The following is a 15,683-nucleotide window of genomic DNA, read 5'->3' as shown; positions in this document are numbered from 1 at the left end:
TCAGACAAGCTGAATATACCAGCAGGTTTGAACTTAAACTTTCACTTTTAGTCACTAGTTCTCAGCTCCAAACTTAATATTTTGGTTGCTTGAAGCAACGGTTTGAAAGGGACAGATTCTACGTGATGTCCTGCCACCAAGAACAGAAAAGAACTAACCTATCTTCTCAACCCAAGTAATCAACCACAAGCCTTTTTGTCTATGGAGCGTCAAATGCTTCAGCTTTTAAGCCTATTGGTTTTCAACCAGTAAGAGATTTGCTAAATGCAAAGTGCAAAGTGCAAATGAAGAATAACATTTGAACTTCATTGATGATAAATAAAAATAGTAATAATGTGTTCCAAAGAGTTCAAAAACCTCTGCTAATCTACAAGTGCAACAACCGTACGTATGAAGAAAATTTGCTAACAAGATTATGAACAAGAAAGAATACCAAGCCTAATTAATAAATCATAAGGATCCAAACTCGTAGGGAAAGAATAAGGAATGGCCATCTCTTATGACTCAAACCTTCATGCCTATCTTGCACACATAGCATTAAGCAGAACATGAGCTAACATGACGTCCACAAAATATTGATGCCCTATGAGGCCATCTCGCCACCTCATCTTCGCCGGAGGCCTTCCATAGTGAACCCCATCACTGCATCGATTATCAAAATGCCATGGAAATGTGATATCGAAGTTATCAATCACGCCAGAGACAACCCCAGCTTTCTTCAGTTTCTCCAATAATACATGATTGAACACCTCCATCTTGTTAGGATTGAATACTTGTGTTCTCGCGTGTCCACCAGTTGCAACTGTGGCCCTGTAAAAGACCTTTGGCCATACCAATCCTCTTTGCCTCACCTGCTTCATAACATCTGCCCAAAATGAGGCTGCATTCTCTGCTTCAGCAGAAAATGCTCTCACAGTACGGCAACGAACACCATCGTGCAAGCCAGAGTTCATGATCACGGTGTCTGGGACTGTATCTTCAGAGAAGTACTTCTTCAGCAAATTCTGAAACCCTTCATCTCTCAGCGATTCCAATCCTAGATAGTTTTGTGTCTCATTCCAATGTCCATTGAAGATGCTCGTAATCCTAACTGTTTGAGACTGGTCTTTTGGGTTCGAAAAGTTCATATCAAATCTCCTAGGGACAGAACGTATTTGAGGCAAATCAAGAATGAAATTGAGCAAATTACGTACGGTGTCAACGTGATTTGAATCGCCCCAGAAGAAAATCCACCGATTCTTCAAGCAATTCCAAGCAGAATCAGCTGAAAACATTTTGAATGAGCAGTGTGCTGAGTACACCCAACCATTGCTCTCCAGAATCCCCAAAGAACCATTACACCATGGAGTTTTGCAAGGAAAATCCGGTTCTAGGCATCGGTACCTACCATCATTACTTATTTCACAGTCATCATTCTTACCGTGCCTTGTCCACCTTCCGCTCCAGACATCCCTAGTAAAGTCTGATTTTTTGCACGTCTCTAGTTCTGGTAATTGAGCACTACTCCTGTAGAATCTGATGGCAAACTTGCGAAGCACTTGATCATAAGCAAATCTCCGTGGCGTCATCTTCAGGCCTTCAAACTGTCTATAGAGCAGAATTATAGTGAGATTGTAAACCCCATCAAAATCTGGATGAACTTGAAGTGAAATCGAGTAGGATCCGTTGTTGAAATCCTTCATCGTAGGTCGAGATTTCCACCATTCGCCCGACAGATCAGTCTCAAAGTAATCCCCGCCAGAACACCGAGGATTTCCAGAATCATCCAATGCTTGAAAGACAAACTCATAAACATCCCCAGCCAAAAGCTCTATTACTTTCCCATCGTCCAGGCTAGGAATTGCTATTTCCACTGTCTTCGAATATTCGCAAGGCTCTCCTCCACGACCTGACCATCGAGCAAGAAGATTTGATGTCAGTTTGGCTCAAGTTCACTAGAAATCCAGCTTGAATGCCCCTTGACTATAGGCCTTTTAGGGATATGGTAAAGTTTTCCATAATCCCTATAAGCGTTCCTGGCAGTCACAGAGGGCAAATCTTGACGAGACCCCCAAGCATGAATGAAGCTGTTGACAGTGCAGGCATCAATGCTCCAAACCACGACCATTCCAACCAGAACCAAAGCTGTCAGCAACCCACAACGCCCCTGGAGGATAGGAGAGGAAGCCGGACGCCATTGATTGGCCGCCTTCGAAATCGCCACCTTCACTGACATCAGAAACGTCCAACACACCCAACCACCACTGAATAGCAAGAAGGAAGACGAATTACGACAGCCAAAAATTGGAGAAACGAAATCTGAGACCGTAAAGTTGCTTTTTTTGTCGACAACATAAGGGAGAGTCTCTATAAAAAGTACAAATGCCGATTTTGTCGAAGAAGAAAAAATGTTTAATAAAAAGGAAGAGAAAGGAAAAAAATTGTGCAGGCATATTCACAGGGTGTGCTCCAATGTCGGTGACGGTGATGCTTCAGAGGTTAAATGGGTTGAAGAAGGTAAAAGACTAGTGGACCACCGTGCAAAAACGACAATATTGCCGAGGATGGTTTCTACTTTATAGTTTCTAGTGAGCAGAGGCGAGTCATGGAGCCAAATTGAATTGAAACAGGAAGGCCTTATCCTTCTTACTTCTTAGACATAGTTTGACCCGTTTCTTCCCCCCTCTTTGGGAAAAAAGAAGTTCCCGATTTCAGCTATCGCTTTACTGAGATTTATTTGCCTTTATCTGTTTATCATCTTGTGAGTTTTTGTCTCTGATTTTTATGATGATAAATAATAATAATCATAAATAATGCATCTTATTTTTTAATTCCATAAAAATGCTCTGTGACTTTAATATTTTTTTTTTAACTTCTCAGATTTTCTGGATAGGGATCATGGGTTTATAATCTTGGGAAACTGGACGACGGGTATTCATGATTTGTTTTGTAAACGAAATGTTTATTTTAAAAAGAAAAAATATGTGTGTGTTTGAATTAAAAAATTTACAACTGAGATTAAGATTCAACTAAAATTAGTAAATTAATGTTAAAAAAAAGTTAATTAATGTAACATGATTTATATTTGAATATTTTTTTTCAGAAGTTAGTTGGATAAACTGAAATTTGTTTGGATGATTTGAGTCAAAAGTTAGTTTAAAATTTTTAATAACAAAAACAAACATAATTTTTTATATATATTTTTGATTAGTTAATAAGTAAAAAATAATAAAATTAAATTATAATTATTAAGTAAAAAATATTCAATATTCAATTGTCAAAGCTACAATAAATTTATAAATTACAAAATATTCAATTGATATAATGTGCAAGTTAATCTCTAATTATATTATGAATAATTTTTTGTAAACCTAAATGTGAACATTTTTTATATAATTGCGAACATATTCTTCCATACTCTAAATGTAATGACCTAGAATTTATTTAAAATTAAAAAATTGATGGTGGGACATTTTAATAACCTATGTGTCTTGTATTTGAGTCTCGTTTTATTTCATTTCATTTGATTTATTTTTTCAACTACATGAAATTACAATTATGCCCCTACCTTGATCAGATTTTTTTCCATCTTTCCTCTTCAATCACAAAAACGCTAGAGACAAAAAGTTTGCTAAGAACACTTTGCCATCTCTAACTTTTTTTTTTCTCCTTCCTTCTTTGTTCTCAGTTGGCCACTAACGTGAGAGGTATGAGTTCACCATTCGAGCTCTTTACTTTTGCGATTGAAAATGCTGGCTTGACTATGGTTCTTTAGTCCATGTGGTTGTATTTGTGTTTAGATCTTTTCCCGTCATTTTCATCCTTGTCCATCGTCATGGGTTTACATCTCATGGGTGCATCTGTGTAAGCAACAGACATAGTGGAGATTGGGTCTCGACGATGGGGGTGGCGACAATTGTGATCTCTCGTCAAATCTAGTACACTTAGGAGAGTAAAGGGTGAGCCAGAGCAACTATGGGCGACAGCAATGAAGAAGAGAAGGCTTGGGACCATGGGCTCAAGAGATAGCAAATAACGAAGAGAGAGAATAAAAAGTAACTTGGACAGTGCTACTTATAAGCAAGGGAAGGTGAAGCAGATCTAGAAAACTTAGAGCTTGGGTGGTCACGGGAGAAAGAAAACACGCACAAGGACAAAAAGCAAAACTCGTGGTGGGAGATAAATGAGAAGAGAGAGAAAGCATACAATTTTTAAAAGTAATCAATGCTTCCAACGGTTAGTTGATCAACACAATACTGAGAAAAAAGCCAACCCTAATGGCTTCTCAAAAAACTCCCTTTAGCTCTAATTAAGGTTGATAATTTTTGTCAATCCAAACAATATTTTTTAACCTTTTTATATCCTAACTTCAGTTTGGTTCATTCTAACTGAGATTAGAAGTTAATCCAAACATGCTAAGAGTGATAAAGTTTTATTAAGCACATATTTGGACTAAAATTGGACCATTGAGATTTTAGATAATCGTAAATTTTTTAAAGTAATTTTAATTTCAATTGAATATATTAAGATATTATTTATAAAAATTACTTTTAAGTGTATAATTGCTAGAATGGGTATGACTTTTATAAATGTTTTAAAACTTTGATAATTATTATTTAATTTTAATAATCATTAATTTTTAAGTAGAGTACATATTTTAAAATTAACTTAGGCGTTGATTTTTTCTATATTTGTATAATTGTAACTTGATTGAATTATATTTAAAGAAAAGACTGTTTAAAAAATATTATTGAATGTAGAAAAAATAACGCAAAAACATTCTATCAATAAAAACACAATTCATCGACGACAATAAAAACTAATTCCTTTTTTAATTATGTTTGATAGAGTCCATGTTGTTGAATATAGGCAGCCACGCATGAAGAATAATTAAGGTTAATTAAAATAGGGAACAGGCGTGAAGAGGATTGAGAGAGGGACAAACGGATGCTACTACTAGGATTCATGTGATGTGAATGAGACACCAATCTTAATTAGGGGCAACAACTCACATAACATCACCATTCACATGCACTCGTTGATGCCTCTTAATCCACTAACATATAAAACCAATGGTTCGTTTACTGAATAATAAGTTAATAACACGGCTTGACAATGACATGTATACGTGGATAGCATTGGCAAGGGACAGAGAGTCTGCACCAGCACATGCATAGATGCCCCTGCTTTTGAGTTCTCCAATTCTCCTCCACAATATTCATTCCTCATCTCTAATTTAATCAAAAGTTGGACAGCAATTCAAGTTATCAATAAATTTCAGGATATTTTTGAATGTTTTGTGAGGCTTAAAAGTAATTTAATCAAGGTTTTTAGCATGGTGGAAATCAGCAACCCCAACACATCACCCCTCAGCTGCCATCTTCCAAATTCCAATTTTGTTTCTGATGTCAACATCGCACGATCTATATATAATATCCAAATTCATAGAAAAAAGTCAGATTACTATAAACCAAAACAGTACAACTCATCTTCATATAATTCTTTTCTGCACAGGCACACAATTTGGTTCAGGACCAACCAAAGGAATGTGCCCTGCCTGCCTACTGCTGTTGCTTAGGTTGCTTCCCTCCTACGATTTTAGATCCCCGGGCTTGTCTTTAAAAACAAATGAACCGTGACTGGCGATTCACCATTCAGTGAGCAATTAAAAGGGATGACTTGCACCAAAAATTCCTTTTGATGTGAAAGCACTTATTTCCCAGACACGTTCCCTGTTATTCTCTGTGATGAAGAGTGACGAGCAACTAGATTATGTCCATGGATCGTCCCAGCCCTTAGGCCCCTCCCTCTTGATGAAGTCAATAATAGCATTGGAAGCTTCTTCAACTCTATTAGACAGCGAATGATTCCCATTCTCAATCTCTACTTTCTCTGCTCCTCCCATTGCCCTGCATAATCTGCATGTTTTTCAATCAGCACTCATACCTCCCATTCATCTCTATCTTAATCCCCCCTCCATACCCACGAACTAAAAACTGGAAATGACCCATTATCGCTCCTCCTCTTTCTTCATAGCTATTGCAACAAGAACCAAAAAAACATCATCAGAATAAGAGTATAAATTTACCGCTCCACCAGTAATTTCTTATCAACATTGTCTGGCACATTTTCATCCGACATTGAAAATATAACCTGCAAAGAGAAGAGGTATATCAAAATGACAACTCCCTCACTTTTCTACCTGCTTTTCATAACTCGTTTGCCTAAGTTAGTACTAGATTTATCCTTCTTTTCACAAGCACCGAGCCAAGGCTCAAGGCAGCCTCATTTTACTTAAGAAGGAAACATTCAATTATGCTAATTTCGGAATACCATTCAGGCCCATAATGGGGAGCACTATTCATGACTCTATAAGAAAAATTCTTAACCTTCTATTTATGGCTCTCAGATCTCAATGTTGTCAACTGAAAATTCAGGAAGAAAATTGCGGTGCCCCTTCTATTTTAACTTTAAATCTAGCAAGTGATCAAGATTGCCGCAAATGCTTTCAGCCGAAGATCCAATTAAACCAACGGCTTACAATTTTTAGATCTTAACAACGCAAACAAAAAGGGACTATGTGACAAGAAGATATCCTTGCCTGGCACTGCGTGCAAGACATGTGCCCAAGTCTCGTCTTCAACTGCTCATCACTCAGGTCAGAGCTGAACATGTCATCATCTCCATTATATGAACAAAGTGAGTTATACCTGCAAAAAAAGGGTTCTTCAAAAATGGACTAATAGCATGAGAATACTACAACCTTTTCTGCGGCATCCATTTAATCTCTCAGATGTTTGCCGATGGCTGTTGTCGGGCACAAACAACGATGTGCAAGCAACGTTGCTCACCATGGTGAAACAAGAGAAATTGATGGAGAGAAGGATGAGAAAGAACGAACAGGGACAAAGAGTTATGCTTAGAGAACCATTACAGAAATCATGTAGCTGATTAGCCCAGTCACAATTGAGGCTTATTTCGGTTCAAATAAACTCGCCTGTGGGCAGTTATTGGGCTATTAGGATCAGCATCCCTCGGCATTAACTCTGAACTTCGGCCTTCACTTATCATTTTAGCAGCCAATTCAGTCATAGAAGCAGCATGAGGAAGAGCAGCTTGATATTCCTTGTCACTGACTGGAGCCTGAATGTTTAGATGGGCGTAGTAAAGAAAGCTTTCAGTGAAAGACCGAGGTAATAGCATGGCATTGCCAAGGAACGTAATAAGCTATGCAACTAACATTGGTAGCAACTGAACCACATGTATATGCATGTGACTTAGATACAATGTTAATTAATCACATAAAGGTTCCATCAGCCCCAGAGGAATTACTAAAGCCAAAGGACTATAGTCCCTGGAGGAATCACAAAGGCCAAAGGACCATACTACAAGTCCATAACATTTGGGTCTTCTTTCAAACTGCATATAGAAATTACATGGAAAATATGGCAACCCTCAATATACGTGCACAAAATAAGAACTCCGATAGATCATTCAGTGTTTTAGTAGATGTCATGCCATGTACTGGAGAAATCTGAAGTTCCAAAAAGTACTCTGAAACTCTGTCAGGCACTTATTGTTGTTTAAGTTATAAGTATTGAAATGAATACAGATTATTCATACTTCTTTAACTCTTAGCTTAATTTAAAAACATACTCTAAGGAAGAATATTTTTTCTTTGATCAATATACTTAAAGAATTGCAACGTTTCAGGTGAACTGACCCATCTTGCTGCACAAAAACTGGACAATATTTGAAGATTTTAATTTTAAACTGCCAAATTTGATCATACAAGTCCTATAATCATGATGCATTGAGATCAGGCCTCAAATTAAGGGAAGACAGGCATTATAATAAAACTTTACAGAGAAATATAATTCAGAAAGGATCTATTATTAGTAAGCGAATACCTGAAAGATAGCGGCATGAACAGCTCGGCTGCAAGCAGCATTTGTACTCATGTAATAAATGGCATCCTATATATGTTTAAAAAAAAAATACGAAGGAATAATTCACTTGCTGGTAAGAAGGGAGAGGGTTCTCTTCCTTTTTCCCCCTCCATTTCCCTCCACTTCACCAAAGAGGGGGAAAAATGGAGAAACTCTGAGAAAGTGGAATAAAAGTATAACTCAGGATTCAAAAGCAATAATCAATGACCTGACAGCAGGTACTATGTCCAAGCAGTATCACGCCTTCAGAATCTTCTACGTCAATTAAATAATTAATTAGCAGATCCAACTCCTTAGCATCCTTCAACGTGTAGTCAAAAGACATTTTAGAACCCAACCATCAAGATTCAAGATATTAGGCCATCAATGACACTTTACTACTTCAAGTCTTCAACATTCTAATTTTGTCTGCTAATAAGACAATCAACCAGCATTCTTGTTGTTGTTGTTGTAACAAGACAATCAACCAACGCAAATACATTAGTAAAATGCTTGCTAACACAACCATCGTTACAAGCCCTTATCTTAAGCAAAGCATGAAAATGTTAACCAAAATTTTCACCGCATTACCTATTTTCTTCGTGCCCAGAATAATAAAGCCTATCCACATAAAGCCGAAGCTACTCAATGCTTTTAGAATAACCATATAATGCCAGCTATAGCCTATCCACATAAACTTACACTGCAGGCAACCAAGAGATAATTGTGATTGTGCTCTGTGTAAATTTATTCATCAACTGCAGGTTTCACCAATTTAAATCACCAGAACTAAAATTTTAAATTGTCTAAGGAGTCAGGAAGTCCCACCTGGACTCAAGACCAACTGTCATAGTTGGAAAAATCTTGGTCAAGTTTGAGTGCATAATCTGTTTTCCTATTTCCACAATTGCTTGACATAAAACGATAGTTTATCCAACTGTTTTTAAACATGTCAATTCAACTCTCAGACATAGCAGGTTATTGCCTACACCAAATATGACAAATTTAATTGAAGTAATGATCACCTATTTGGTGGTAGAATAATTTAAAATAAGAAGGAAAAAAAGAATGAAAAATCCAAGGATGTTAACTTTTGAAGTTTCTTTTTTGCTTTTTTTTCAATTGTGTACCACATCCGACCCTTTCTTTATATCGCTCCCTACAAGGTCATGCTTTCACAAAAACAATTTATACTCTAACAGAAAGCCCAAAAAAATAAATTCTCTACATACTTCGAAGTAAACATTATTATTTTAAAACTAACTGTAAATATTTTTCTTAGCTTGGACGTTATAATATCAAGATGAGCTACATGTAGTAGGACAGAAGTTTGGGCTCATTGTAAATAGAATAGATAAGCCTGATTATTTTCATCAGATCGTCTTCCAACACAACATTACAAGAGAAACAGTAAGGATAAAGATTTGATTGTTTACTTGTTGCAAGCCGGAGGTGCCATATCCACTATATGAAGATGACATAAGAAACTGAATAACCGACCAATTTTCACGGTCTAGAGCCACTGCCAGAGGTTCTAAATATCTGCAGGTAAGTTAAGAAAACGGATGTCAAAGAGAAAACTCTTCAAATGTGTGTTTCCAACAAAGGCATGTACTCAAAAGAATGGATATTGTCCATTCGGGGATATCAGTTAGAATTAAAATTGGAAAATAATGGATCTTATATGAGTTGATTGAAGAAGTTAACAGTCAAAATATATGGTACAGAAGATCTAAACTCATGCTCATATAGAGAACCTCCGGGAAATAAAAACACTGACTGGATGGAGGAAATTAGAAAGTATCAAACCTACGAAGTAGCAAGAAAACCATTGGTTAATCCACCAATAAAAATGACTTGACGTTTGTGGTCACCGGTCCTAAATGCAACCTGAAAAATAAAACGAACTATGAGATAGCGGGACACCCAGAAAGAAAATGCAAAAAAGCAAAACACGCCATGATAATGATAGTAGTCCTCAACAAACAAGGTTTCGAGCTCTACCATGCAAATGCTTTTGCTCAAGTAATTAAACCAAGTTAGAAAACATCTTAATGAAATTTGTAAGACCAGATAGAAAAAGCTAAAACTCATAATACTTTTGACAAAATGTTAACACGCAAGTTTTTGTATATTTCCCCGGTTAACAAATTTCAAACATTTTATACCAAGCACGCATGCATTCTTAAATTAATTAAACCAAAGGTGACCAATGACTTAGATATTATCGCATCTAACATACTATGATATGCGATGCCGTGCCATGATGTGAAATAAGAATTACGATATCGAACCCCTGTTATTGTAAGTATACAAACACATTAATTTCCAAAAACATCCTTTAGTAGTTTTTTTCAAATATGACAATAAGTTTATAATATTTTCATCATTTGTGATTATAAACATATTTTTAAAAAATTTAAAAGTTCATTCCCTTTTTTATAAAAAGTTCATTAACTGTTATTCCCTCTTCATCCATGCAAAAAATAAAATAAAATACAATATAATATATGTTCTAAAAAAAAAAAGTTGTGTACAACTATTTATGCTGTCTGTTATTTTTATGGGAATAAAAATTTGTTTTGAAGTTGGTAGCATGAATGAATAAAATCACCAACTAACGACACGGTTGGGTAACAGCTTTGATTCCACTTTCGATCATTTAAAATTTTCTTTTACCGGCTAGTGATACAGTTAAGATAGTATGGTCCGTGAGAAAACAGGGAAAGGAGCCCTCCAAATTCCTGGACGTGATGTAAGTAAGTGATCGGATTAAAAATTAAGTGCCGACATCAATAAACCAAGGATCTGGGTCGGTGCTTGGCAATTCGATTCACCGGTAATATGGAAAAGTTTGACAAACCTGGATAGCATTTGGACCATACTTGAATAGAACCCCTCGGAATTGATGTTTTCGAACGACGGGGCTACGGTAATCACCCGTAGCAACGGTGGCGGAATCAGTCCCCATTCTAGAGCTATCTGACTTATTCGAACGGCTGCGTACAATTCCTGAGGACCAGGACTTCGGGGACGAAGACGGAGAAGATGGAGAAGACAAGATGAAGGAATGAATCGGGGCTGATAGTGAAGGGTCTATTGGAATTTCTTTTTTTTTTTTTTGCTCTGCTTGATCACTGTCATTTGCAGAAATTTAGTGTTTATTTTAGTTGTGATTGTTCTCAACGAACATTGTAGGCACGGATGCCCATTCCCGGGGCATGCCATGCCCCGGCGTCGCCGAGGGAAGAGGGTGAGGAAGTCCAAGTCAGAGCATGTGAAGGGCACGCGCTTTTGGGACTCGCCACGTGGATGTTCAGATCCTACATGGCTGTGGGCCTGATGGGCTTCCGAGATCCAACGAAGTTCCACATGGGATTCATCTTGGATTTTTTTCTGCCTGACGGGTTCTTCTTGGGTTCGAATACCGTATATATTTAGGCCTACACAACAGGGGCCAAGCCCATATGATCTTAGTATTTTAGACCCCAAGTGTGGATAAGCCAGTTTGGTCCTAACAACTCAAATAGGCGAAGGAGCTAACTAAATCAGAAAGGCTTGTTTACATAATGAAGTAAAACAAAGATAAAATGAAATAAAATATTTTTTAATTTAAATAAAAGAAGAAAGATAATAAAAAATACAATTTCTAAGTAATTATGATTTATGAGAATAGTTAATAAGTATTGCATATTCTTTTCTTTTCTTTTTTGGTAAGAATGACAAGTCTAAATTGGGTGGGATTGAAAATCTATCTTATAATTTTAATATTTTTACTTTAAACACCGCATTCTCCTTTTATACTTACACATATGTCAAAACATAACCATGCAAGAGAGAACTTAAATGGAAACCAATTTATTCATGACAAATCAACAAAGTTTAGGCATTATATATGTGTGCGCGCGCGCGCCAAAGCAGAGAAATTGAGTTTAGTCACTGTAGAAGCATCAAATATTAACAATGAACAAAGTATAATAAAAAAAAATATGGAAACCTAAACAGGAAAGGGTGGATACAAGAATGTTGACTCTGTCTTCTAATTTTGAGGCTGGCTGAGGAATGTGAAAATGCAAATAGGATTAATTAGATGCACCTCATGGTCTCTATTATAAAGCATCCCTAATCACTTCACCTGAATGAATGAATGCAATTAAATCATTGACTTTGCTTGAAAAATAATAAAATTTCAATTTTACCTATGATTAAATAAAAAATTTAAATTTGCACAACATTCTCTCTCAAAATGAACAAATTTAAATAAGAGTCATATTGGAAAATGAAATTAATGCCTCATTAAGCTCTATATTAAAAACCATAAATCTCTTCTAAAAAGTGTTTTATAATAAGGATTGAAAGGTTGAAGATTCAAATCTCACCATTGATTTGAGAACTTTTTTAATAGGTGCTTTATAAATATTTCTATAAGCTCTCTTTAAATTGAGAGACATGTCTTAATTTTAGAGAACATTTAAAACTCAACTCACCTAAACTTACATATACATATTTTGTTTTTTTTTAAAAGGACCCGAAGGAGTAGTAATTTAGGAAGAAGCTAGCTGAAAAAAACTGAGTGCTGCTTAATTTGTGTAGATTGAAATTAAATTAAGGGTAGCTATTTGTGATCAGATATCACACAAGTTTATATGTCACTGGCCCACGCTTGCACGAAGAAAAGGTGAGACTAAATATTAATACTATACTTGGAGACTCTATACAATCATAGGATGAAAGTTTCATTTGATTAAAAGAGTGACATGTGTCATATGCGGAATGATTCTTCTTCTTCTTCCTCATTCTTGTTCATTCTTCTATCCCATCCCATCTCCTTCTCGGTCCTCCAACAACCTGCCCTCCTCCTCGTCAGCCTATTATATTGCCTTTGGTTCCTTATCAGCGTACAAAAAATTACAGCAATCAAGTAGTGGGATATCAAAAATACAAACATATAAATTATAGATAAGGTCTTAATGAGATAATCAGTTCACACATTTCTTTGCCTCCCTGAAAATACGATCAAACGTGATTGTCCAATTTTGCATGATAAGGTCTCTGATTTTGTTGATAGTTTCGAAAAGTAGGTGATTAGCAGAGAACTCACTATGAAGTAACGAGATAACTTCAGTAGAGTCAGAGTAGACATTAACTTTATTAAAATTTTTAGCCTAGCAAACGTTTAATCATTTCAAAATGTCCATAAGCTCAATTGCTGTGCTTGGATAATATCTAAGGTATTTGGAGAATCTCTTAATTTAATTGCCTTGGTTATTTCAAATAAAACCGCCACAAGTAGCTGCACCATGACTATTGATGAAATCATCAGCATTCAACCTAATCCATCCTTCACAGGGGGAGGGCCATTTAGCTGCTGCTCTATTGCTTTTTTAAGATAAGAAGTTAATTTTGGAGTGAATATGTTGATCCTTGAGTATATCCTGAATGTTGATGAAAGCAATGTCTTTGTCCTCAACATCTTCTTCAAAATATATATTTTTGTATCTTTCTTCCCAAATGTTCTTGAACACGTGACCATAAAGTCTCTGTCAAGAGGTTTTCTTTATACATGCATTGCTTGCATTATTATCTACATTTCAAATTATCCATTCCTATAAAGAAAGAGAAAAGAAAGTATTAAATTTAGATTATTTAATTAGTTTTTTTCAAACCTCCTTAGATTTATTGCAATTTCTCAATGCTTTAAAAAAAATTTAAAATATAAGGTGCCCCTCGAAAAATTTTCCTAAAATCTTGTCACAACCCCATGTTGGCGAGCCTGACAAAGAGCTTATGCCTTCATTAAAACATACATGGGTACAAAATACGTATAGCAGTTCTTATTGTAAAGACCCTTAACAATTTTATATGGGTTAAAGAACTCAATTAAAATTATCTAATATTTTTAAAATTACCTTTAATGAAATCCATTGACTAGAAGACAGTGTTATTTTTTAAGTTAGAAGGTTGTTCAGTTAGTTGAAAGAAATATTAAAACCAAGGACATTTGGGGAAAAATATTTTAAACAAAGGATCTTAAATTAAAGATTGTGAGGAAAAAACCTATAATATAAAAGCTAGGGATTGTTATATATATAAAATAGACAAGAACATGAGTGGAAGGTAGAGCTAAGCCTTGATATTTCATAATGAGAATAATGACGTTTGTAGCTTCCACTAAATACCAACCCCATATTTGAAAACGTTTGGAACTAAACCCACTCTTTTGATGAATCAACCTAATTAATTTACCAATACAAAGTCATCAGTATTGCTGTTAATATGAACTTTAAATCCTACCCTACATCAATTAAGGCCAGGTTTGGCCAGCATTCATCTCACCCTCAACTCAACTGTTCTTTATAACTTTAAATCCTACCTTATCCGACACTGACGCAGCTCGTCACATCAGTAATGTGTGTGTTTCTGAGTTCGTGTGCGTCATCATAAGATGTATTTGTATAGATATATAAATTAATTAACAAGAGTTGGTCCAAGCTGGTAAAAGGGGTTAGCTATAAGATCTCGATTTCAAGTTCGTATAAATGTAAAAAACACTTGAAAAAAAAACATAGTTTCAAGTAGATCTGTTAATGAGCAAATATAGCCTGCTTGGATGGTATAAATTAATTAGAGGTTACAATTTAAACTCATTCCACTACCTTTTGAATCCTAATTTTGACTATATATAATTAAAGTCATAATTAGAGAACAAATAATTAAGGCTATATAGACTTTTTTGATTAGACAAACCAACTATAACAAAAGAGCAGTGAGGCAATCCGAATGCTGGTGAATCGTGGATGGATGAATGATCCTTCTAAAAATAGAGCTGTAAACAGTAAGCAAATAAAATAAGAGATGAAGGGACAGAGAAGGTGCGTGGAAGGTTAGGCTGTTCCCTGAAAGTAACATATATAATGCATTCTAAAGTACGAGAGCACGAGTTATAACGGTCAAAATGTGATATACCAGCTGTAAGCAACATTTGAGAACCTCATCAAATTAACTCTGTTCTAATTGCTATATATATAGAGCAGAGGAAGGGCTCAAACAGAAACCTACCTCGATCTCTCACTGTGCATCGCCAGAACTACGATTAAGGCTTAGAAAAGAATAAAGACACCATTTCTTTAAATATTAATTTTTTGAGGTTCTTTAAAGTTAGTGCAAAGGACAATCGTGAAGTACTAGCTATTGTTTTAAAACCTCAAGTATTATACGGCCATCCAAGTCCTAACCAGAGCTGACTCAGCTCTTTGCTCTCTCTCTCTCTCTCTCTCTCTCACTCTCACTCACACGCAGATCAATTGATGTATAGAAACCCCAGTTCCGACTATATAAAATATAAGACATTTTTTATAAGCGATTGTTAGTTCAAAATGTAGAATATTTTGTAGTTTTAAAAATATCTTTTTATTTTTCAATCATCTGCTGGTAAATGTAGGTAGAGTAATTATGCATGGAAAATATTCGTGGCCAGGATTAACTGTAGATAAGGGTAAAAATAAAATAATAAATAATTTTTATGATATTTTAAAAAAATAATTTTCATTTTCATCATCAAATGCATGATACAGGTTGAAACTTGAAAGTGTCATGTGTATTGTGGACATGAGGAAGGAATGCATTCTTTTGATTTAATCAAGTTATATACTATTGTTATTGTGAGACCCTTAATAACTAGTCAAGAAAATTAAATTAACTTATTCTGAAATCTTGCATTCGATTCTTGTGATATGTTATCCCATTAAATAAGAATGTCAACACTCCCGACATATC

General features: G+C 35.5%; 2 protein-coding genes across 4 annotated transcripts; both read right to left on the bottom strand.

The window, feature by feature from the left end:
- Positions 1-285: 285 nt before the first annotated feature.
- On the bottom strand, positions 286-2,636 carry LOC129309257 (uncharacterized). Its single transcript, XM_054950746.1, is given in 2 exon segments — positions 286-1,918; positions 1,921-2,636. Coding segments are annotated over 2 exon segments (1,695 nt in total). The 5' UTR covers positions 2,216-2,636; the 3' UTR covers positions 286-518.
- Positions 2,637-5,045: 2,409 nt separating this feature from the next.
- On the bottom strand, positions 5,046-11,134 carry LOC129309696 (UPF0613 protein PB24D3.06c-like). 3 transcript variants are annotated; one of them, XM_054951372.1, is made up of 9 exons: positions 10,771-11,134; positions 9,721-9,797; positions 9,344-9,449; positions 8,137-8,229; positions 7,890-7,955; positions 6,977-7,122; positions 6,581-6,689; positions 6,068-6,132; positions 5,046-5,888 (listed from the first exon to the last, which is right to left on the bottom strand). In XM_054951372.1, the coding sequence occupies exons 1-9, from the start codon at positions 10,876-10,878 to the stop codon at positions 5,750-5,752; spliced, it is 909 nt and encodes a 302-aa protein (XP_054807347.1). In that variant the 5' UTR covers positions 10,879-11,134; the 3' UTR covers positions 5,046-5,749. The 3 variants fall into 3 exon arrangements, with proteins under 3 accessions (XP_054807347.1, XP_054807346.1, XP_054807348.1); XM_054951371.1 differs by having other exon boundaries at positions 5,048-5,897; XM_054951373.1 differs by having other exon boundaries at positions 5,048-5,897; positions 9,717-9,797; positions 10,771-10,908.
- Positions 11,135-15,683: the final 4,549 nt, after the last annotated feature.

The sequence above is a fragment of the Prosopis cineraria genome, unplaced genomic scaffold (genome assembly GCF_029017545.1).
Source record: "Prosopis cineraria cultivar Desert tree isolate PC_DT_omini unplaced genomic scaffold, ASM2901754v1 PC4, whole genome shotgun sequence".
NCBI classification, from domain to species: Eukaryota; Viridiplantae; Streptophyta; class Magnoliopsida; order Fabales; family Fabaceae; genus Prosopis; species Prosopis cineraria.
The sequence above is the reverse complement of the archived record's forward strand: the minus strand, read 5'-3'. Positions and strand labels throughout refer to the sequence as shown.